General features: G+C 51.6%; 2 protein-coding genes across 2 annotated transcripts; one reads left to right on the plus strand and one right to left on the minus strand.

Moving 5' to 3' along the window:
• Positions 1–1319: 1319 nt before the first annotated feature.
• Positions 1320–2773, plus strand: EI90DRAFT_3004468 (uncharacterized protein). The gene is made up of 2 exons (XM_039056365.1): positions 1320–1822; positions 1878–2773. Exons 1-2 carry the CDS (start codon positions 1471–1473, stop codon positions 2741–2743), a joined length of 1218 nt encoding a protein of 405 aa, XP_038908153.1. The 5' UTR covers positions 1320–1470; the 3' UTR covers positions 2744–2773.
• A 15036-nt stretch (positions 2774–17809) lies between these two features.
• EI90DRAFT_3137141 (uncharacterized protein) lies at positions 17810–18421 on the minus strand (the record flags this gene model as incomplete). The annotated part of the gene is made up of 1 exon (XM_039064833.1): positions 17810–18421. One exon carries the CDS (start codon positions 18419–18421, stop codon positions 17810–17812), a length of 612 nt encoding a protein of 203 aa, XP_038908154.1.
• Positions 18422–21668: the final 3247 nt, after the last annotated feature.

Here is a 21668-nt window from a genome sequence, read left to right on the forward strand (position 1 = left end):
AAAAACCATCAGACCACAAGTTACGTACGGATAAATTAAAAGACTCGCAATCCGTTTGATTTTCACCTCTCCCAGCATTAATCACCTTTTCTTTCCCCACACCATTCCCTCCCTTTTCGTGCATGAAACTCGCTGCGGTTGGCAGGACTGGCAGAGCCGTAGGGGTGGGGACTTGAATGACATCGAAATTGAACGGAATAACTCCTAAGGGTTCATCAGAAGCGTAGCATAGTAGCACATGAACTTTCGTACCTGGCAAGATTTGTTCTGCAGGATTCCGTCGAGAAGAATTGGCCTTGACCCTTACTCATCGACATGTTGTCTCGACACCGAGTGTGTGTGATGGCTGCGGTGCCGGAGGGTGCAGTAGAAGCAGGATATCGTGGAGCATGTTGGCCCGACGATTGTCTCTGAGCTCGAGAGATGTCCACCATTTGCAAAAAAAACACACATATCAGCTGGGATTAGGTGAATTCACAGATCTCGGACTGACTCGAACAATAATCCCTGAGTGGCCTCCTCGGAAAGGATTCCCATTTCATTGTACAGCGCTTGCACTGAATCTCTGAAGCTACGACAATAGTCAATCATGTAAATATGGAATCTATAGCATCCAGCGCCCGAGTAATTGTCGTGAATCGAAACTAGTGCGAGCACGAGAACGTATTCTCTGTCATTGTCCTAGTTGGAATGAGTGAGAGGGAGAACAGTTGCTTCACGGCAGTCCGCGAGCTCGACCCGGTAGTCATTGTGGTAGCAATAGACGGCGAGAACCGAAGCTGAGCCATGTCGTATGAAGGAGCGATAGATGGCCAGTGTCAAGGAAGGTTGTCGATGGCGTTGCCGATGTAAAGAAGCACCGCCAAGGTGATAGTATACGAAGTTATTCAGTACATGATCATTAGCGCGGTGTGGAATTCCCAGTACAGCTTAGAGTGGCCAGCGTCCTGTAAAGGATGTGCCAGACGCCAATAAGACTGGGGTTCATTCACCCTTTATGTAGTTTCTAAGAGAGAGGCCTATTCCCTTCGGGGATGTGGGGAAGGGACCTAACTCTACAATTTGCGGGGAATGCGTTTTCTCGCATCGAGTGTTAGGAGACCATGGCAATGACTGAGCTAACACTTCCTGGGGGGTTATATAACTATATCTAGTGCCCCAAGGGCCCGAACCGGCCCTGGTTTTCATGGCCGTGCACCATTGAAAGGAACAACTGGTATGTTATCGCAACAGTCAACCGCTTATGTAAAATCGTCGACTGCGGTGACTGAATCTAGAGTCAAATTTAAAATTTGTTCGAAGTGAATGACGCGCGGTAACTTAATTTCACATCGATGCAATTCGAAATCCCTGGAATTGCCGCATGGCTGATAACGAGCTGAACATCGGCAGTACCCCAGTTCACATTATAAAGCTTAAGTATACTCGACCTGTATTTGGTGCGCTTGTACCCCCATTCTACCAGATCTGATGGCAACAGCCCTTATCAACGTTCTTCTTGCCTACAATGTTTATTCGGCGCCCACCCCCCCTCACAATACGACTTGTTTCCTGCAAAATGTATCTGATGGTTACAACGATCCCCGGAATTACCGAATGATATGGGGCATCCTCTATAGCTGTCTCCTTACTGTATTTGCTTGCATTTGGACAGCAGTGCACCCAGATCTACCACAATCCTATGATGATGATGCCTCAGTGCTTATACTGCGCGCTGTCATGATGACCTGGTCACTGGTTCTACCGGAGTTCACTCTGGCGCTTGCCTGGGACCAATTTTTGATATCTCGGAGAATATCAGAAAAATTCGAGATGGTTGAAGGTGTGCCCGGAATTTGAGGGGAAATGCACAAGATGCGCTGACTACTTGCCACAAGGGTGGACCTTGACGCATTCATACTTTGTTGTCATGAATGGTTTCTTCGACCCATCAGAAGGAAGCGTTGTGGGCCTGAATGACTTGCAGCAATACCCCGGCATAATTGAGAACACCGGGGATACTAGAAAGGTCGCAATTACACAGAAGGAAATTCTTGACAGAAGCAAAGGCGATGCGTTTTCCAAAATTATCACTGTCCTCCAACTACTCTGGTTTATCACTCAATATGCCGAACGATGGGCAAACCATTTGCACAGATCGCAACTCGAGACAATGGCGCTGGCATATGTGGCATTATATATCTTTGTTTACGTGTTGTGGTGGGAGAAACCTGTCAATGCTCAATTTCCAATCCATGTGATGCGAAAGTCCCCTTCTGTTCCTCCGACTTCCGAGACAAATGTTGATCAACAAACACCTAAAACGGAGCCTGATGCAGATCCGATGTCCCTCGTGTGGGTGGATGAGCCTAAGGGGTTGGAATTCATGTCCATATTTGCAGCCACCGGAATAATCTTTGGGGGAATTCATTGCCTTGCATGGTCGTTTCCCTTTCCGACACGCACGGAGATGATTCTATGGCGGGTTTCAGCGATATATATCACAGTAGCTCCTGTCTTGATTTTTCCGATTGGATGGGTTGCAGGTGTCGCATGGGTTAAGGCATGGGTTGGGGATTGTGTTGCATGGCTTGATGATCATGTTCATGAGTCTATTATTAAGGGCATAGTATTACTTCCTCCACTTGTTTACGCTGCTGCGCGGGTCACCCTGACTGTTCTCACCTTCAGTTCTTTGCATTCACCTGAGCCCAGCCCATACCAGACCCCATCTTGGTCATCATTCGACCCGCATTTTGGATAGTTGTGTATGTACTGCACTTCTAGTTAAAATTACAGGACAAAATTTACCTCTTCCAACATTTCTTTCCCCACTGCATTCTTTGCCTCCCTGTACTGCTGTCAGGGCCCGGCCTCTGTCCGGGGGCAGCCCTACCTCAGAACTGGACACTTGCGGTGTCCCAGGCAGCCAGGTGCTAGATCCTACCCCAAGCTCCTCAAACTCACTAAGCAGGGATTGAGTTGAGAAGAAGGGTAAGTTTCCCTATTCCCCGCTTGGCTACTATAAAAGGGAAATGTACTGTACAGTTTGTAACATGACTAAGGGTAGGAGCCGAGCATGTTCCCGCGATGCGGAAAATGTTGGAGGACAGCCTCGAAACATGTATTTACATATGTTTGTGCCGACAATTTTATTTAGCGGTCTACTGTCATCTTGTCCGACCCCGGCCCTGGAACTGCCATAACCCTATATTTTCTATAGAAAAGGTGTCACATGGGTTAAGGTGAGTTGCTTGCCTTGACCCACGTGATTTTTCCCATGGGTTTGCATGCAGGCTGTAGTTGTGAAAGGTGTGTAAGGATGGGAGGATGAGGGAAGTGGGGGGAGGTCAGGGAAGGTGGTTCTGGGGTTGTATGGTCAGGTGTGGTTGCCCTGACATCACCCCCCCTCTATACCGCTTCGCCTCGGAGTGGCTGGGTGTCTTGGCTGGTGTCTTGGCTGGTGGGTTCTATTGGACCTTTCTTGTCTCAGGGCATCAGGGTGGGATCGGTGGAACTCTTCTACGAGCTCTTGAGAGTGCTCTAGGTTCTTGTGGGGGAGCCATTCATTTTCCGAGTTTGGCCAGCCCGAGAATTTAACAAAATACCAGGGTTTTCCGTACCTGTACCCAGAGTTTAGGATCTTCTCTACTTCATATTCTTCTTCTCCATCAATAACTTCTGGGCCAGGGTGGGGGTCTGCTGCATGCTTGGCGATCTCATCTGGGAGGTAGGGGTGGATGTTGGTGACTGAGACTACAGGGTGGACGCCCTTCAGCTGGGTGGGGAACTGCAGCTTCACAGCTGCTGGGGACACCACCTTGGTGATGCGGAAGGGGCCAATCCTTTTGTGGTCCAGCTTCGAAGTTGGTCGGTCAGTTGTGTAGTTTCGGGAGCTGAGCCAGACCTTCTGCCCTTCTTTGTACTCTGGGGCAGCCTTCTGGTTCCTGTCATAGTACCAGGCCATCTCGTCTGCTGCATGCTCTAGTGCTGCCTTTGCCTCTTCCTGCATTTTCATCATCCGGGAGGCAAAGGCATCTGCTGCTTTGACGTCAGAGGAGCAGGTTGGCTCAGTCCCCATCCAGGGGTGTTGTCCTGAGTCGAGCTCAAATGGGGTCTGGCGGGTGGTGTCAGGATCCGGACCCCAGCTGGGAGTGGCCGGAGGGCGAGGCCGGGTGTGGGTGCTGGGGTACTCTCCCCAGGTGCTAACTCCTCGAAGTCGCTGAGGGGACTGGCCTCAGCCTTCACAGGGAATGAGCTGCTATTCATTGAAAAGCGGGTAAGTACACTTGCCTTCACAGGGAATGAGCTGAGAAGAAGGGTAAGCTTCTCAGCCCCCTGTGAGGCTGACACAAAAGGACCCTAGGAACTATACAGTTCCCGCTCGCTGCCGACTTTCCATAACGGGTGTGACCCGTGGGAAAGTTCTGGGCAAGCTGCTCGCCCAGAATGTTCCCACGGTTGTGGCTGTACATTTCTGGGCGAGTCGCTCGCCCAGAACGTTCCCACAGGTTCGCGCATGCGCGTCATTATGTGAAACAGTGGGGGGAAGGATAAGGGGAATGGGGAAATGTGGAGAGAGGGTGGTTAGGGAAAGGGTGAGGGTGTCTGAGGGTGAGTGGGGTCAAGGGCCGTGCCCTGACAGGTGGCTGAGTGGACCCGGTTGTTGTATGCAAACTCAGCTAGTGGGAGCCAGTCAGCCCAATCATCCTGCTGGTGGTTGACAAAGATGCAGAGGTAGGCTTCAATCTCTTGGTTCACACGTTCTGTCTGCCCATCTGTCTGCGGGTGGTATGGGGTGGATGGGGTGAGCTTGATCCCTAGGAGTGCTGCCAGCTCACTGGAGAATTTGGACACAAAGGCTGTGCCTCGGTTGCTCAGGATCTCCTCTGGAAGGCCATGGTGCTGCCAGACATGTTCCAGGAACAGCCAGGCTATGCCTGCAGAGTCCACTGTGGTGATGGTAGGAACAGCATGGATCCTCTTGGAGAGGCGGTCTACTACCACCAGGATCACATTGTAGCCCCTGGACTCTGGGAGCTCGCCTATGGTGTCCACCGAGATTATCTGCCATCGGTGGGAGGGCACTTTGTTTGGGATGAGCTTCCCAACCTTCCGGGAGGGGAAGGATTTTTCCCGTGGCAGGTGTTGCAGCCTGAGACATAACTAGCTACATATTGTGACAGTCCCGGCCACCAGTAGTTCCGGGAGATCAGTTCCAGAGTCTTCCATCTGCCTGGGTGTCCTGCTGGGACCGAGTCATGGTGCAACTTCACCAGGTCATGGTGGAGCTGGGGGTCCTTGGGGACGTATACTCGCCCCTGGTAGAGGATCAGGTCCCCATCTCTATCCCATTCGTCCGGGTGCAGAGAACCTTTTCCTAGTTCTCTTAAGGCCTTCGCCACTGCCTCATCATGTTCCTTCCCTTCTTGGATCCTCTTCAACATATCCATCTCCTCTCCTTCCATCGACACCCCCTCGGTCACTTGGACTTCGAACCACTCCGGGTGCAGTAGGGTTACACCTGTATTGTCCCCTTCTCCTCGAGGGTGGTCTGCTCTGCGTGACAGAGCATCTGGCTTCCCCATGAGCTTCCCTGGGCGATGGGTCAGCACGAAGTCGAAGCGGGAGAGGTAGAGGGACCAGCGTGCTTGTTGCCGGTTCAACCTCTGGGCCGTCCGGAAGTATGAGAGGTTTTTGTGGTCCGTGAAGATGGCAAACTTCTCTGGGGCTCCTTCTAGGAAGTGGCGCCATTCCTCAAGTGCTCATATTATGGCGAGCATCTCCTTGTCATAGATCTTGTAGTTCCTTTCTACCTCCAAGAAGCTCTTAGACATGAAGGCCACCGGGTGGTAGTCTCCGTCCGACTGGAGCTGTGAGAGGACTGCCCCCATCGCAAAGTTGGAGGCATCACACTCTAGGTGGAATGGGGCCGTGTTGGAAGGGAAGGTGAGCACCGGGGCTGACGTGACTGCTTGCTTCAAGTCCTCAAAGGCAGTCTGTTCTACCAGGCCCCAGGCCCAAGGCTGGGTCTTCCGGGTGAGTTGGTGAAGGGGCTTCGCCTTTTCTGAGAAGTCCCGGATAAAGCGGTGGTAGAAGTTGATGAAGCCTAAGAAGGATTGAACCTCCTTGACCTTCGTGGGGACTGGCCAGTCGGTTACTCCCTTCACCTTGACTGGGTCCATTGCAACATGACCTTCAGAGATGATGAGGCCCAGGTAGTTGATGGTGTTCTTCTCGAACCTGCACTTCTCAGGCTTGAGGAAGAGCTTCCACCTCCTCAGGGTGGCGAGAACCTCTCGCACAGCCCTCCAGTGCCCTTCGAGACTGGGGGAGAAGACTAGGATGTCATCCATGTAGCAGATGACATCCCCTCGGTCGATGAACTCCCACAGGATGTCATTCATCATTGTCTGGAAGGTGGCAGGGGAGTTGCAGAGGCTGAAGAACATCACTGTGGGCTCAAACAGCCCTCAGTTGGTGGCAAAGGCTGCCTTCCACTCATCCCCCTCCTTGATCCGGACATTGTTAAACCCCCCATTGTAGGTCTAGGGTTGAGAACCACTTAGCGCCCCGGAGGCGGGTGAGGACGTCGGATATCAGGGGGAGTGGGTAGGAGTTTTTAACTGTGACCTCGTTCAGCTTGCAGTAGTCTTGGACTAACCTCAGGGACCCATCCTTTTTCTTCACAAAGAACACAGGGGCCCCCGTTGGGGACTTAGATGGTCTGATCTGTCTGTTTGCGAGGTTCTCCCTGAGGAAGGCATCCAGCTCTTTCTGCTCTGCTGGTGAGAGTGGGAATGTCCTCCCTTGGGGGAGCTTGGCATCTGGGGCGAGGTCGATGGCATGGTCCCAAGGCTTCTGGGGGGGGGAGTTTGTTGAAGGCTTCCTTGGAGAATATGTCCTGGAAGTCTCGGTAGTGCTCTGGTACCAGTTCCTCGAAGGGGTGTTCTACCGGGGGGCCTTCCTGTGCATCCTGGGCCATTCGCTGAGAGGGGGTGGATGTGGCTCGGAGCTCATGGCTCCACTCTGGTGGGATCATGGCTGCATAGAGTCCGTCTCCAGGTTCGAGGGTGAAGTCGGGTTCCCCCTGGGTTCCTTCAGCACTGGGTTCCGGCCATAGCAGGCTGGTGGACACCGGGACAGGGTGACCCTCTGCTTGACCCAGTCTACTTCTGGGTTGTGGTGCAGGAGCCACGAATGGCCAATTATCACTGTCTGGTGGCCCAGGTTAGCAACTGCAAACTGGGCCCGCTCTGTGTGTCGGCCGAATCGGAGGAGCACTTCTACCTCCTCTGTGATGGATCCGTTCTCATTCAGGGTTCCATCTACATTATGGACAGGGACCGGTTGCACTAGAGGCGACGTCTCTAGGTTGTGCTTCTGGACAAAGTCGCATCCGATAAACATTCCAGTGGCCCCTGAGCAGAGTGAAGTGGTGGATGTCAGTTCCACTGAGAGGTTGAGTGAGCAGGGGGAGTGCTTGGACAGGACATAAATTGCAGGGGCTGGGACGGCAACCTTGCACGGGGGTTCACCCCCTTCTGGCTTCCTTGGTGTGGCTTTTCTCTTTTTTGCAATTACCCAGAGCAGCTTAGATTGGATGGCCCATCTGGGGCAGCTGCGGTATTTGCAGGTGGGTACATTGCTCTCATCAGGCAACCAGGGCACACTCTTCACTGGTCGCCCTCTAGAAAATCCCCTGTTGGATCTTCTTCCGCTTCCTCCAGTTCTGGGGGAGGGGCCTCCACTGCATGATGGCCTCTCAATGAGTCGATGATCACTCGAAGGTCCTCTGGGGCCAGCTGGGATGGGGTTCTGGGGCCTTCTTCTTGGAGGGCCCCACAGATCTGGCGAGGTCTTGGCTTTGGACAGTCACAGGCTATGTGCCCCGGTTGGTTACAGTTGAAACAGAGCCCACTGCGTCTCTGCTCAGTGCGGGGGGAGCGTGTGCGGTCCAGATCCATTGCCTGAGGGTCTGGCTTTGGGGTTGCAGCGGGAGCAGTGGTAGACGGTGCCAGGGGAGGGGTGGGGCGAGAGAGGAATGGGGAGGGTTTTGCTGCCACGGTGTGAGGTTGGGTGGCTTGGAAACGTCGCCACTGGTTGTCAAGGACGGAGGCCTCATGCTTCCATTCGGCCCAGGTTGTAGGCATCGGGAGAGGTGGTAGATGCTCTCTCGGAGGCATGGCTGGAGGGCCTGCTCAAAACGGTCTACCAGGGCAACATCTCCCATCCGTGAGTGGAGCTCAAACTGCTGGATCAGTTTGTCCACTGACTTGCTGCCTTGCCGGAGTGAGGCCAGCTTCTGCCGAGCTGTGGCCTGATGGTTGGGGTCAGCAAACATGGAGTCTAGTTCTTGGGCGAAGTCATCGAAGGCAATCCTTGGGGCACCGGGGGCAAGGAGGGAGTTGATGCGCTGGGTAGCCCATGGGCCGGCAGCACCTCCCTTCATGTATGACAGGATGAACAGAACTTGGCTGTGTTCATCTGGGAACTCAGCATGGTGCATGCTCATGTAGAGCCCGCATTCTGCCTTGAAGTGGTCCAGGTCATCTTGCGACCTGGAGAAGGGAGTGGGGGTAGCTACTTTGGGTGGCTTGCGGGTTGGAGCGGGAGCAGCAGCAGGGGGGGGCAGGCTGCCTTTGGGTAGCCAGCTGGGTCTGGAGGTCTTGGAGCTGGCGAGTCAGCTCTAATATCTGTTCTTCTAGCGACATCAGGGGATGTGGAAGTAGGTTGAACCCTTCTTCTGCTGTCAGGGCCCGGCCTCTGTCCGGGGGCAGCCCTACCTCAGAACTGGACACTCGCGGTGTCCCAGGCAGCCAGGTGCTAGATCCTACCCCAAGCTCCTCAAACTCACTAAGTGGGGATTGAGTTGTCATGTATTATGGAAGGTAGCTACAACTTGCCTAAGCGGGGATTGAGTTGAGAAGAAGGGTAAGTTTCCCTATTTCCCGCTTGGCTACTATAAAAGGGAAATGTACTGTACAGTTCATAACATGACTAAGGGTAGGAGCCAAGCATGTTCCTGCGATGCAGAAAAGGTGTCACATGGGTTAAGGCAAGTTGCTCGCCTTGACCCACATGATTTTTCCTGCGGGTTCGCGTGCAGGCTGTAGTTGTGAAAGGTGTGTAAAGATGGGAGGATGGGGGAAGTGGGGGGAGGTCAGGGAAGGTGGTTCTGGGGTTGTATGGTCAGGTGTGGTTGCCCTGACATATCACCAGCCCTAGATACTCTATCTGGGTCTGCTCAAACTTGCATTTCTCTGGTTTGAGGAAGAGTTTGTGTCTTTGCAGAGTGGCTAGCACTTCCAGGGTAACCTGACAATGTTCTTCAACAGTTGACGTGAAGAGTAGGATGTCATCCATATAACAGATGGCAACACCTCTGTCAATACACTCTTGGAGAATGTCATTCATCATCGTCTGGAAGGTTGCAGGGGAGTTACAGAGGCCAAAGAACATGACTAGGGGCTCAAACAGTCCTCGGTTGGTGCAGAAAGCAGCCTTCCACTTGTGGCCTTCCTTAATCTGGACATTGTTGGAACCCCATCTGAGGTCCAAGACAGAGAAGTACTTTGAGCCTCGAAGATGGTTGAGCACATCTGACACAAGTGGGAGTGGGTATGAGTTCTTCACTGTGTTAGAACTGGGCAAGGGCGGACGATTCCAGAGGGGAACCGGAGACTTAGCAAGGAGGGACCTTGGCCTCAGCAACTCAAGTGGAGCACTGTGCCATTGCTGTTTGTCCATTTGGTCCTTAATTTCATAGGCAGCAAGCAGGAAGTCTCTAGGGGCATTTCAGGTCAATTTTAGACTAAAGGACTAAAATGAGTATGTACAACTGCCAATATATATAATGGAGAGGGCGAAAGCACAAGGAAACAAAGGGGGTCCGAATCAGAACAAAGGCATCCAAACAGGAACAAAGGGATGACAGAAGCAGAGCAGTACCGAAGGTCATAGGGCAGAACCTGCAGTACATCCGAAAGGAGGTAAGGAGGGCAAAGCCCAGAGGGGCAGGAGGGTGAGGTGAAGTGGGGATGATGACTAACTGGCTAGAATGGGAAGAAGCAGCAGTCCAAATAAGGATGAGGGGAGAACGCGAAAGATACATTACAAGTGGCAAAAGTGCCGAAGATGATCCATGGAGCTTGGAGGTTGCAGAGCTTATGGAGCTTATGGAGGTGGGGTTGAAAGTCCAAGGAATATTGGCAATGGTGTTTATGTAGTATGAGGTCACCAATGCAATGGACTAAAGCTGAGGTGGAGTCAAAGTCCAAGGTTGGGGCTATGATGGGATCTTGGAGCAAAGGTATGAGCATAGTCTGAATATGGGGTACGGGACAGCAGCGGAAGGTTGTAACTTGGCGGGGGGTCAGTGGAAGAGGGTCAGAGGGAAGAGAGAGGAGAGAGGAAAGGAGAGAGGAGTGGAGGAGAGGAAAGGTGTTAGGTCCAAAGGTGAGTATCGGATGGACGGGAGAAGGGTAGGAGGGTGATGGAAGGGTGGAGGTGTCATGAGGGAAGAGGGGTGGTGTGGTGTCAGGTGTGGTGTCAGGACCAAAGGTGAATATCGGAACGGACGACGGTAGGGTTGGAGGTGGTGAAGATGGAGGTCCGGGAGTTGGTTTGGGATCGGGTATGCACAGATATGACACACTGTGATTTTGTTCAGCTTTCAGTAGTCTTGAACAACTCAGAGGGATCCATCCTTCTTTTTAACAAAAAACACTGGGGCCCCCATTGGGGACTTAGACAGCCTGATGCAGCTGTTGGCAAGGTTCTCTTGCAGAAACTCATCAAGTTCCCTTTGTTTGTTTTGGGACAAAGGGAAGGTGCATGACCGTGGGAGATCAGCCCCAGGCAGGATATCTATTGCATGATCCCATGGCTTCTGTGGAGGTAATGCATTAAATGCTTCCTTTGAGAAGACATCTTCATAGAGGCAGTAGGCCTCAGGGATCACCCCTTCTGGGGAAGGCCTCTCATCCTGCCGGCCTTCTCTGCGAATTGCTGAGAAGGGGTAGTGATGGCCTGAATCTCCAGCACGCTGCATGTCAACATCACGTGGACCACAAAGACTTCATCTCCGGGTTCTATCGATTCTACTCTCGCAGGTACAGCTCTCTGACACTCAGGTGGACATCGTGTCATCGTCACCTTCTGTCGAACCCAATCCACCTCTGGGTTGTGGAGGAGAAGCCATGGGTGGCCAACAATAACCGTCTGTTGGCCAAGGTTCACAACAGCGAGTTTACAACGCTCAGAGTGGTCCCCAAAACCGAGGATAATGTCGACTTCTTCCGTGATGGGACCGTTCTTGTTCTGAGTCCCATCAACGTTGTGAACAGGGATGGGTGAAGCTAGGGGGGTCGTTGGCAGCTGGTGTTTGCAGATGAATTCCTTGCTGACAAACATTCCTGTGGCCCCTGAATCGAGTAACATGGATGTTGTAACGGGTCTATCGCCTAGACTCGAGACAGAGAGAAGGGGGAGGGTGGTAGTGTGCGCAGGTGTGGTTCGTTGGGCCGGGTTTTGGTCCGTGGGCACTACTGAGTCTGCAAAAACCTCAAACAAACACTCACCTACGTCTCTCTTGGACGTCAAGGCTGAGTATTATGATGTGAGGGGTCTTAGATGTGAGCAACTAGCTCAGAGGGGGCGTTAGGGTCGTGGATGGCGTCTTTGCCACTTGGATGCAACTTCTGCTTGTCCCTTCACGGGTCTATTCAATACTAACTTGTTATGTACAAGCTGTTATCTAGTTTATATATGTTGGAAATGGAATGAATGGACTGGGGGAATGTAAACGGGCCGTTAGGCAACCGTAAATGATGAATATCCAATTGGGAACAAAGAAACAATAAAAGAAATATGAATGAATGGGGAAAATGTGACAATGGGTCCGAAATGGGAATTGTGAAAATTAACTCCGCAACAGTTCGCCACAGCGCCCGCCTATCCTCCCGTCAGCAACCTCCTCGTCTCCAGCTTTCCAACGAGCCCTTATTCGTCCCAATTGGTGCAGTGGTTCTTGAGATGTGGAGAGGGGGTGAAATTGGCGGCGTGGTTGGGCGTGGGAATTTTGCTTGGGGTTGTCGGGAATGATGGGGAAAATAAGGAAAAATAAGGAATGAGTGTATGGAGTGTTGGATAGTGATAGAATGAACATTGGGAGCGTCAGAGGGTATGTGGTATATGTTGGTGGCCAAATTCCGCAGAATCCGACTTTTTGCGGTACACGGAGTTGTCCCCACAACAACGTCGACACAGCAGCAAGCGAAGTAGCAGACCTGAGTGAGATCAGAATGTTCATCGAGCATGGGGTCTTCCCCATTGTCTTTCGTGCATCAGCTCCTTTTATTTTCGCATTCTTCTTTCTTTGTGCAACTTTCTCGCCTTTGCCTCGTTTACAGGTTTGATTTCAACCTTCGTACACAGATATTTACAGTTTTTTGAGGCATTTACAGGCGAGTCACCCAGTCGGGGTGCAGCTTTCACTGACTGGCATTTCAAAAACCCTCTTTGTTGGGTTCTTCCCCTTCCACAGCACTCCCATTCTCAACAAGCTGGTCCTTGATCAGCTGGGTTATCACGTGAAGGTCCTCTGGGGATAAGGACAAGGGTCGTGGGTCTCCTGGTTCTCTTATTGGCATGGGTTCATCAACCACGTGGATTCTTTGTGTGGCCGCCGAGGGGCAGTTGCGTGCGATGTGGCCTGGTTGCCCACAGCTGTAGCAGATGCCGTTTCGTGGGTTTCAGCGAGGTTGTCGGGCTCGGTCAAGGTCCATGGGCTGAGGGCTAGTCGACGAGGAAGATGGGCTCAGTGTCTGCATGTTGGGTGGGCACATCGTGTTCTGGTGAGTAACCACAGTACTGTTTCGTTGGGGTTGAGCCCGCATCTGGTGAGGGGATGCCCCAAAGGCACATCCTTGGCCCATCTGGGCTTGGAAGTGATCAAACCTTCTGTGCTGACTGTCCAGGAGCAGGGCCCATTGCTTCCACTCTTTGTTGGGAATGGGTGGGATCCATAGATTGACTCTCAAAGGTGATGGGTAATGGCTCATTGGAACTTGTCAATTAACCTGGCATCTCTGAGCCTGGACACTGGTTTGTACAACTCAAAGAGCTGGATGACTGTCTTGACAGGGTTGGGCCCTTGTCTTATGTCCGACAGCTTCTGCATTGTGGTCGCTGCCTGGTTTGGGTCGGCGAACATGTCCTTCAACTCTTGGAGGAAGTTCTCAAGTGTTGGGATCGCAGCATTAGGGGAGAGGTATGCATTAATCTTCTGGGAGGCCCACAAGGCTGCCATCCCCTCTTTCATATGTGATAGGATGAACAGGATCTGTTGTTGATCATCAGGATACTCGGCATGGTGGAGCGACAGGTACAAGCAGCATTGTGCCAAGAAATCCTCTAGTTTCTCTTGGTCACCATTAAAGGGCGATGGGGTAGCGACTTTGGGAGGCCTTGACATGGGGAGAGGAGGTGGTTGATTAACCTGAGCAGCCTGGGCACTGAGCAGCACTTGGACCAACTGGGTGAGTTGTTGGATTTGCTCCTGAGCAGACATTGTGGTGTTTGATGCAGACTCAGGAAGAAGGTTGAAACTTTCTTCTGATGTCAGGGTACTGAGCTGCTCAGACTCTAAGTCGAGGGATCCTGAGCCTTTGCTGGAGCTGAGGCCAAGGGGGACAGGGTCAGTCTCAATGGGGGAACCGGCAAAGCAGATTGCGATAGGGATTCCAGCTGAGCAGCGAGGGGAAGTGAGAGAAGAAAGTTATCTTCCTCACTCGCTACCCAGGGAATGATAAAGTCAGTATGCCTGGCAAAGCAGGGCCGCTCTACAGAAGGAAATATAACAAATGTCTGTGCCAGTCCAGGGATGATGATCAGGCTGTGCGGGTAATGCTGGTCTGGGGCAAGTGTGTCATCAGTTGTGTGTAAGCAGTCCGGGCTTAACTGGGCTGTACTCTGACAGGAGGGAGGTGGAAGATCTGGGATATGACACTTACCCACAGTAGGCAAGTGTATCTTACTTGCCTTCTATCTATTCACTTTCCTACCCACACATTGTGCAGTGCCCTGACACAGAGTGGGCAGTAAAAAAAACAGAAGGGCCATCACACTGCATCTGGAGCAGCAATGGCTGCAATGGAGGCCATTCTCAACTAAAATTCACCTGAGCCTTCTAATGTTGATATACTCTTGCAAAATCTCATAACATGTGAAAAATTTTGCTCAAAAAATTGTCTGGGGCTAAAAAAAAAAAGAGAGAAAAATTGTCAGGGCACACCCACCTGACCCAGCTCCACCCACCCTGACCTGGTATCCCGCTCACCTCTACTGTTAGAACTTGTGGATTCAGACGACTCCGGAGTGGAATCGGAGACTTAGTGTGGAAGGACCTCAGCCTCAGCGACTCAGGCGGAGCGCTGGGCCATTGCTGGTTGTCCTGGGGGTCCCTAATCTCGGATCTAGCAGAGGGAAAGTCTCTTGGGGGGAATTCAGGTCGATTTCGGACTGAGGTTACAAGTTACTAGGTACATTGTATATAAGGAGGGGTCTGGAATCAAAAGGAACAAGGGTAGGACGAAAGGAGACAAAGGGAGATGGAAAGAGGAACAACACCAAGGGTCAAGTGTTTGACTCAATGGTGTTTCTCAAAGGAGGAATGAAGGGCCAAGGCCCAAGGAGGAAGGAAGGAGGATGGGAGTGGGGAATGGCCAGCTGACTGAATAGAAAGGAAGCAGCAGCCCAAATAGGAATGAGGGAGTATAGCGGAATTGAATGGAGCAATGCAATAGTTGCAAGGTCCGACATAAGTCCGGAAAGTCCGAACTCAGAAGTTAAACTCCGGAATATTGGCAAAGGCAATTAAATGGAATGAGCTAACCAATACAATGGGTATAAGCGGAGGTGGGGTCAAAGTCCGAGGTCGGAGCTAAGACTGGAGGTTCCGGAGACGGAGATGCAAACAGGATTCCGGAGTGGAGGTCTGGAGTCAGGAGCATAGGTGTTGTGTACTCGTCTGGAAGGTGTCGAGGTTGGGGTCGGACCCGGAATGTTCCGGAGTCGGACCGAAGGTGGTGTTGGAGCCGGAGGTGGGATAACCTCTTGGGAGTCAGCAAGGAGAAGGTGATGGAAGGGAAGTAGGGCTCTGGAGTTGGTTTCGGAGTTCCGGGAGCCCGGAGCAGAGATTGTATGGATATGACATCTACCCCCCACCCTTCATCATGTTTCCTCAACTCTTGTTCTTCTTTCTATCCTTTTGTTCTTTTATTCCTTTGTTCTTTCTTCTATCTTTATCTACATGGACGACCTTTCCTCATACCTATGTATTATTGACCCACCCGCAATGCGTGCCTGACACACCCAGCCCCGGACAACCCGGACGGCCTTGTGGTGCAACCCAGCATGCATGCGTGCAGCACATGCCCTCGGTGTTAGAGATGGGCGGAAACGGACGACTCCGGAGTGGAATCGGAGACTTAGCGTGGAGGGACCTTGGCCTCAGCGACTCAAGCAGAGCGCTGTGCCATTGCTGTTTGTCCATTTGGTCCTTAATTTCACAGTAGGTGAGCAGGAAGTCTCTTGGGGGCATTTCAGGTCGATTTCGGACTGAAACCAGACGAGTATGTACAAGCGCCGATATATATATAAGGAAGGGGCAAAAGCACAAGGAGAACAAAGGGTGACCGAATCGGAACGAAGACGTCCGAACGGGAACAAAGGGTTAGAGGGAGCGGAGCGGTACCGAAGGTCATAGGGCAAGACCTGTGATACATCCAAAAGGAGGTAGAGTGGGCGAGGCCCAGAGGGGCAGGAGGATGAGGGGAAGTGGGGGTGATGACTAACTGGCTAGAATAGAAAGAAGCAGTAGTCCAAATAGGGATGAGGGGGAATTGCGAGAAATACATTACAAACGGCGAGAGTGCCGGAGGCAGTCCGCGAAGCTCGGGGGTTGCGGAGCTTACGGAGCTTACGGAGGCGGGGTTGGAAGTCCGAGGAATATTGGCAATGGTGTTCACGTAGTATGAGGTCACCAATGCAATGGACTAAGACCGAGGTGGAGTCAAAGTCCGAGGTATGGACTATGACAGAGGCTCGGAGTAAGGTACGAACGGTGTCCGAGTGTGAAGTACGGAACAGCAGTGGATGGTCGTAACTTGGCGGAAGGGTGGCGGAGGAGTGACGGAGGAAGGAGAGAGGGGACAGGTAAGGAAGAGTAGTCAGGTCCGAAGGTGGATATCGGAACGGACGGAGAAAGCGTAGGGGATGACGGGAGGGTGGAGGTGTGGTGAGGGGGGAGCGGAGTTGTAGGAAGGGTGGCGAGTAGGGCGATGTTTGGTCCGAGATGAGTATCGGAACGGACGGAGAAGGGGTCGGAGAGGTAAGAGGAGGGGTGTGTTGCCAAGACCGAAGGTGAGTATCGGAAAGGCAGCGGTAGGTTATGACTCCGGAGGTGAAGAGGGTGGTGTCCGGAAGTCGGGTCGGGGTTGGGTATGCACGGATATGACACTCGGGATCCCCCATGGGGACACCTGGATGACTGTGGCTGTATGCAGGGTGACGTGGCAAACCTCATGTGACCCAAGCCGCATGTACATAAAGGTACCTGGGGTGGGAACCAAAGAAGTAACCTTCTTCTCACAGTTCCCACTTCAGGTAAGTAGCATAGCCTCCCCTTTTAATAACAACTCACAGTCCCCACTTCAGTCTGAGTGGCCAGGGACCATCGTCCTGGACCGGGCTTGCCAGTATGCATGCCTGCTCCACACCCCACGACGGCCTCAGTGCTGGGCATTACCCTCGGGCCGCCTCGATGTCAGGGCACACACCCTGACTAGCCCGGACCCGGACCCGCATCCGGACCCGCTTCCACCCACTGTGCTTCCCACATGCGTGCACGCTCCGCGCACCGCATGCTCCGGGCCCGGTTCCTACTCCTTCATGTGACTTCCGGGTATCCCCGGAAGTTTTCCTGATATGGTGGCCACTGTGGGAAGATGAGAAGTTAGCTTCCTTCTCATCTTCTTACCCACAGTAGGCAAGTTGTATCTTACTTGCCTTCCTATCTATTACATCTTCTTACCCACAGTAGATTGTGCCCTGGATAGGGCTGGCCAGACCTGAGGCTGTGGGCCATAGGGGAGGGTCATGGGGACCTGGGAGTCGTCCCCTGACACTCGACCCCGGACATGTCCCTGACAGCTGGCACTTAACTGCAGCTGAAAACCCATCAATCAGGTGTGAAGACGACTCTGAGCATGTCATCTGTCTCTTTCCAGTCTCTGGAAAGGAAGAGGAACAAGTCTGTGCTGGTAGCACAGACAGGATTAGGGAAAAGTGACCACTGGATTTCAGGGTGGCAAGGTGTACTGAAAGAGAAGGAAGGTGGGAAGGGAGATGGATTGGGAAGGAGGGAACAGGAGTGGGAAGGCTGTGGGTGTCCCAAGGGGGCATAGCAATGAGGTCCGGGAGTGGCACTGGAGAGTCTTCTCCAGCCACTAATTCCTCGAAGTCACTGAGGGGACTTGCCCTGGGCTTCACAGGGAATGAGTTAGTGTGCATTAGGAAATAGGTAATTACACTTGCCTTCACAGGGAATGAGTTGAGAAGAAGGGTAACCTTCTCAACCCCCTGTGAGGCCGCTACAAAAGGAGCCTGGGAACTGTGCAGTTGTCGGGTCTTTCCCGAGTTTCCATATTAGGTACCGTGGGAAGATTCTGGGCAAGCAGCTCGCCCAGAATGTTCCCACAGTTGTGGCTGTGCTGGTTTCTGGGCAAGTTGCTTGCCCAGAACATCCCCACAGGTTCACGAACCGGTATCATTGTGGAACAGTGGGGGAAAAATGGGGGAAAATGGGGGAAGGGTGGTTAGGAGGGGGAAAGGGTGTCTGAGGGTGTGTGGGGTCGAGGGCTGTGCCCTGACAGTGGGGATGCACGGTCTTGGAAATCCTTTGCCTTCCAGCAAGGTGTTTGCATGCAATAAGCACCATTCTTCTGAAGCCATAGTGCTCCAGAAAATGCAGTTCCAGCTCTTCTTCCACAAGCCAAAGAGCCCATTCAAACTTTTGCTTGAACGTCTTTTCCAAATAGTTCTCTAAGCCTGGGGCATAGAGTGGGCATGTGAGTGTGTGGAGTCGGGAAGCAACTCCATGGAGTTCTGCCAGGCAGTCTGATTCCACTCTCTGGAACATAAAGTTGCATGCATATGCATGCATGTCAACCTGATCAGGGCTCAGATGCCACTGAATGTACCTCTGGATGAGGTCAACATCAGCCTCAGCACCAGGGGTGTTGAGTGGGAGTGTTGCGACTTTCAGAATGATAGTCAGCACATAGTTGAGGATATCATCCTCATCATACACTGACCTATCAAGGGAGTCAGGGTTTCCCAGATCCTGAGATTGGGAGGGTTTGCCTCTACTCTGAGGCATAGTTGAGTGTGCATCTAGGAATGGCACACACGTGATTTGCATGTGAGAACTAAGCGCAAATGCACATTGTCAGGGTAGACAATGCATGTGGGACACAGTAGGGTTCCGTCACCAATCGCGGTGCTGAGATTGTAAAAGGAAACAAGCTTAAAAAAGTGAAGGGTTGCTTACTTATTTGGGGACGGTAACGTTCCGTTCCCCCGTTCACCTCAGGCCTCAGTTAGTCTGTCTAAACATAAGCTTTAATGAACTGTATATTCAATGGGGTAGAGGTAAAAGGCTACCGGGTCTTTACAACTACTCCGAGGTATATATATGTAAATTACATATCTCGGCACAAATAAATAAAGAAATAATAGCATCACTATAATGGGAATTATAGCGATGCAACATAATGATATCACTATAATCGGAATTATAGTGAAGTAAGGTTAATCCCTTACAGAAAGGTTGCTTACTTATTTGGGGACCATAATGTTCTGTTCCCCTGTTTGCCTCAGGCCTCAGATAGTCCATCTAAATATAAGCTTGAGTGGGCTGTATATTCAATGGGGTAGAGGTAAAAGGCTGCCGGGCCTTTACAACTACAGTTGTGGACAGGCAAATTTTAAAGATAAAAGGCTATGATGCATAAGATTCTCAGACTTGTACAAGAGTTCTAGAATTGAATTGTACCTATGATGCATAAGATTATGTGTTACAAAAATGGGGCCGGAGGCACCCATTTTTGTCTGTCCTGGCACAGGAATAGGGAAGGGGGTTGGACATAAGGGTTTACAGGTGGTTTCACAGATGGTTTAACATGTTATTGAACAGGTAGTGTGGCAGCAGGTTTTCATTGATTATTGATTGGTCAAACTCAATTACAATACAAATCATGTGATACAGAACCCATAAGAGTCTAAAATGGGAAATTCCCATTTCCATAACATTCTGTGTCAACATGTACATAGTTAGAAAGATGTCTATAATAATAAAGCTATAGCTCTCACCTCAGACTCATACAAGAGTTTGAGGGGGAGGATCTACAGAGAGAGCCCTCTTTATATGTGAGCCACATCTCTGACATGTCTCACCACATAAAGAGTGCACAGAGAGCAAACAGAGACTGAGACAAGACCCTCAAAACTCATTCCACCATCAGTGGTGAGTTATTGATCATGTCTCAGTGTTTGTAGCGACCCCAAAAAAAAAAATCAAATCCCATGTTACTCAGATGCTGGGACTAGTTGTTGAAATCCCAACAGCAAATACATTAAAGTTTCCAGACTGGAATTTTTCATCACAATAAGCTCAATTTTGAGGGAAACAAATTCTTATTGGGTGTAGCTACCCAAAAATGGTGTTTTGGGATTTTTGTCAGGGATGCATCCAGGGTGGAGGGGGCCTGGATGTACTGTACTGGCATGACCAACAACCGGTAACGCATAACGCTGGCCCGCCGGTCCAGTTCAAATGTAAAATTGTGACGTGTAATGCGAGGCAGCCGGTCGGCTGTCCAGTGTAACGCAGATTCACGGACTTTGTGGTGGCTGTGCTGATGTAATTCAATTTTCCTTTTTTGTATTGTATATACATTCAAAAATGTGAATAGCAAAATTCAGCCAACTCCGAAGCCATCATGAACACGTGCTTGAAATTTTTTGTCATTTACAGTAAATTTCATAACACGTTGCCAAATGTGTGTCAGTATAATATGCCTTCTAAGATGAATAAATTAGGCCAACCCCGCTGCACCGCAGCTAAGGTAAGACCCGATCTCGTTAAAAAAACAATCAAAAAACCAACCTGTATCACATGTGAATCCGGTCGGGTGTAATGCATAACGCAGGGTTGCCGGTTGGTGGTTTTCCGAAACTTTTTCCCACACCTCCACATGACCCGGTTGTTGGTTGTGCCAGTACAGTAGTGCCCAGCAGAGGGACCCTCTTGGGGTGCAAAGTGGGCATGCGTGCTGGTGGGCCTGATGCAGGACAGCAGTCCCTGGCCACTTAGACTGAAGTGGAAAAGGTAAGAAGAAGGTTACTTCTTCGGTTCCCACTTCAGGTACATTTATGTGCATGTGGCTCATGATGGGTGCCACATCATCCTTGGAGACAGCCACAGCCATCCAGGTGTCCCCATGGGGGATCCCAAGAGCATCCGCTGCAGGCATGCATGCTAGGCACAGCGGGGAGCCATCTGGGGTGTCTGGGCTGGATGGGTCAATAGTACATTGATGCAAGGGAAAGTGGTCCATGTAAATAGAAGGATTAAACAGGAAGAGAATGATGGGAAGAATGAAATAAAGAAAAGGGAAGAAAGGGAGAAAAGAAAGAAAGAAAGAGGGTGTCAGGGACACGTCCAGGGTCGAGGCAGCCCGAGGGTAATGCCTGGCACTGAGGCCGTCGCGGGGTGTGGAGCGGGCATGCATACTGGCAAGCCCGGTCCAGGATGATGGTCCCTGGCCACTCAGACTGAAGTGGGAACTGTGAGTTGTTATTAAAAGGGGAGGCTATGCTACTTACCTGAAGTGGGAACTGTGAGAAGAAGGTTACTTCTTTGGTTCCCACCCCAGGTACCTTTATGTACATGCAGCTTGGGTCACATGAGGTTTGCCACGTCACCCCACATACAGCCGCAGTCATCTGGGTGTCCCCATGGGGGATCCCGAGGGCATGTGCTGCACGCGCACGTGCTGGGTTGCACTGTGAGGCCGTCCAGGTCATCCGGGGCTGGGTGTGTCATGCGCGCATTGCGGGTGGGTCAATAATACATAGGTATGAGGAAAGGTCGTCCATGTAGATAAAGATAGAAGAAAGAACGAAGGAATAAAAGAACAAAAGGATAGAAAGAAGAACAAGAGTTGAGGAAACGTGATGAAGGGTGGGGGTAGAGGTGAGTGGGATACCAGGTCAGGGCGGGTGGAGCCGGGTCAGGTGGGTGTGCCCTGACATCACCCCCTCCTTAAGCCGCTTCGCCTCGAAGCAGCCAGGGGGTTTGTTCTCTCCCTTCCTGGGGCGTGGGGGTGTGTTTGGTGGAACTCCTCTATCTGGTCAGGGGCATGGATTAGTTGGTCTCGGGGGAGCCATTCATTCCCTGAGTTCGGCCAACCCACGAACTTTACTAAATACCAGAGCTTCCAGCGTAACCACTTAGAGTCCAGTATTTTCTCTACTTCATATTCCTCCTGTCCATCTACGAGTTCTGGGCCCAGGCGGGGGTCGGGGGTCGTTCTGCAATCTCGTCTGGGTGGTAGGGTCTTACA

The sequence above is a fragment of the Cantharellus anzutake genome (assembly GCF_015039405.1).
Source record: "Cantharellus anzutake strain C23 chromosome Unknown EI90scaffold_180, whole genome shotgun sequence".
Taxonomy (NCBI): domain Eukaryota; kingdom Fungi; phylum Basidiomycota; class Agaricomycetes; order Cantharellales; family Hydnaceae; genus Cantharellus; species Cantharellus anzutake.

Bases quoted from the DNA above. Each gene is read 5' to 3' on its own strand.
- EI90DRAFT_3004468 (XM_039056365.1), top strand. From the start codon at position 1,471: ATGGCAACAGCCCTTATCAACGTTCTTCTTGCCTACAATGTTTATTCG. The intron at 1,823-1,877 runs GTGTGCCCGGAA...ACTTGCCACAAG, and splicing joins AAAATTCGAGATGGTTGAAG to GGTGGACCTTGACGCATTCA.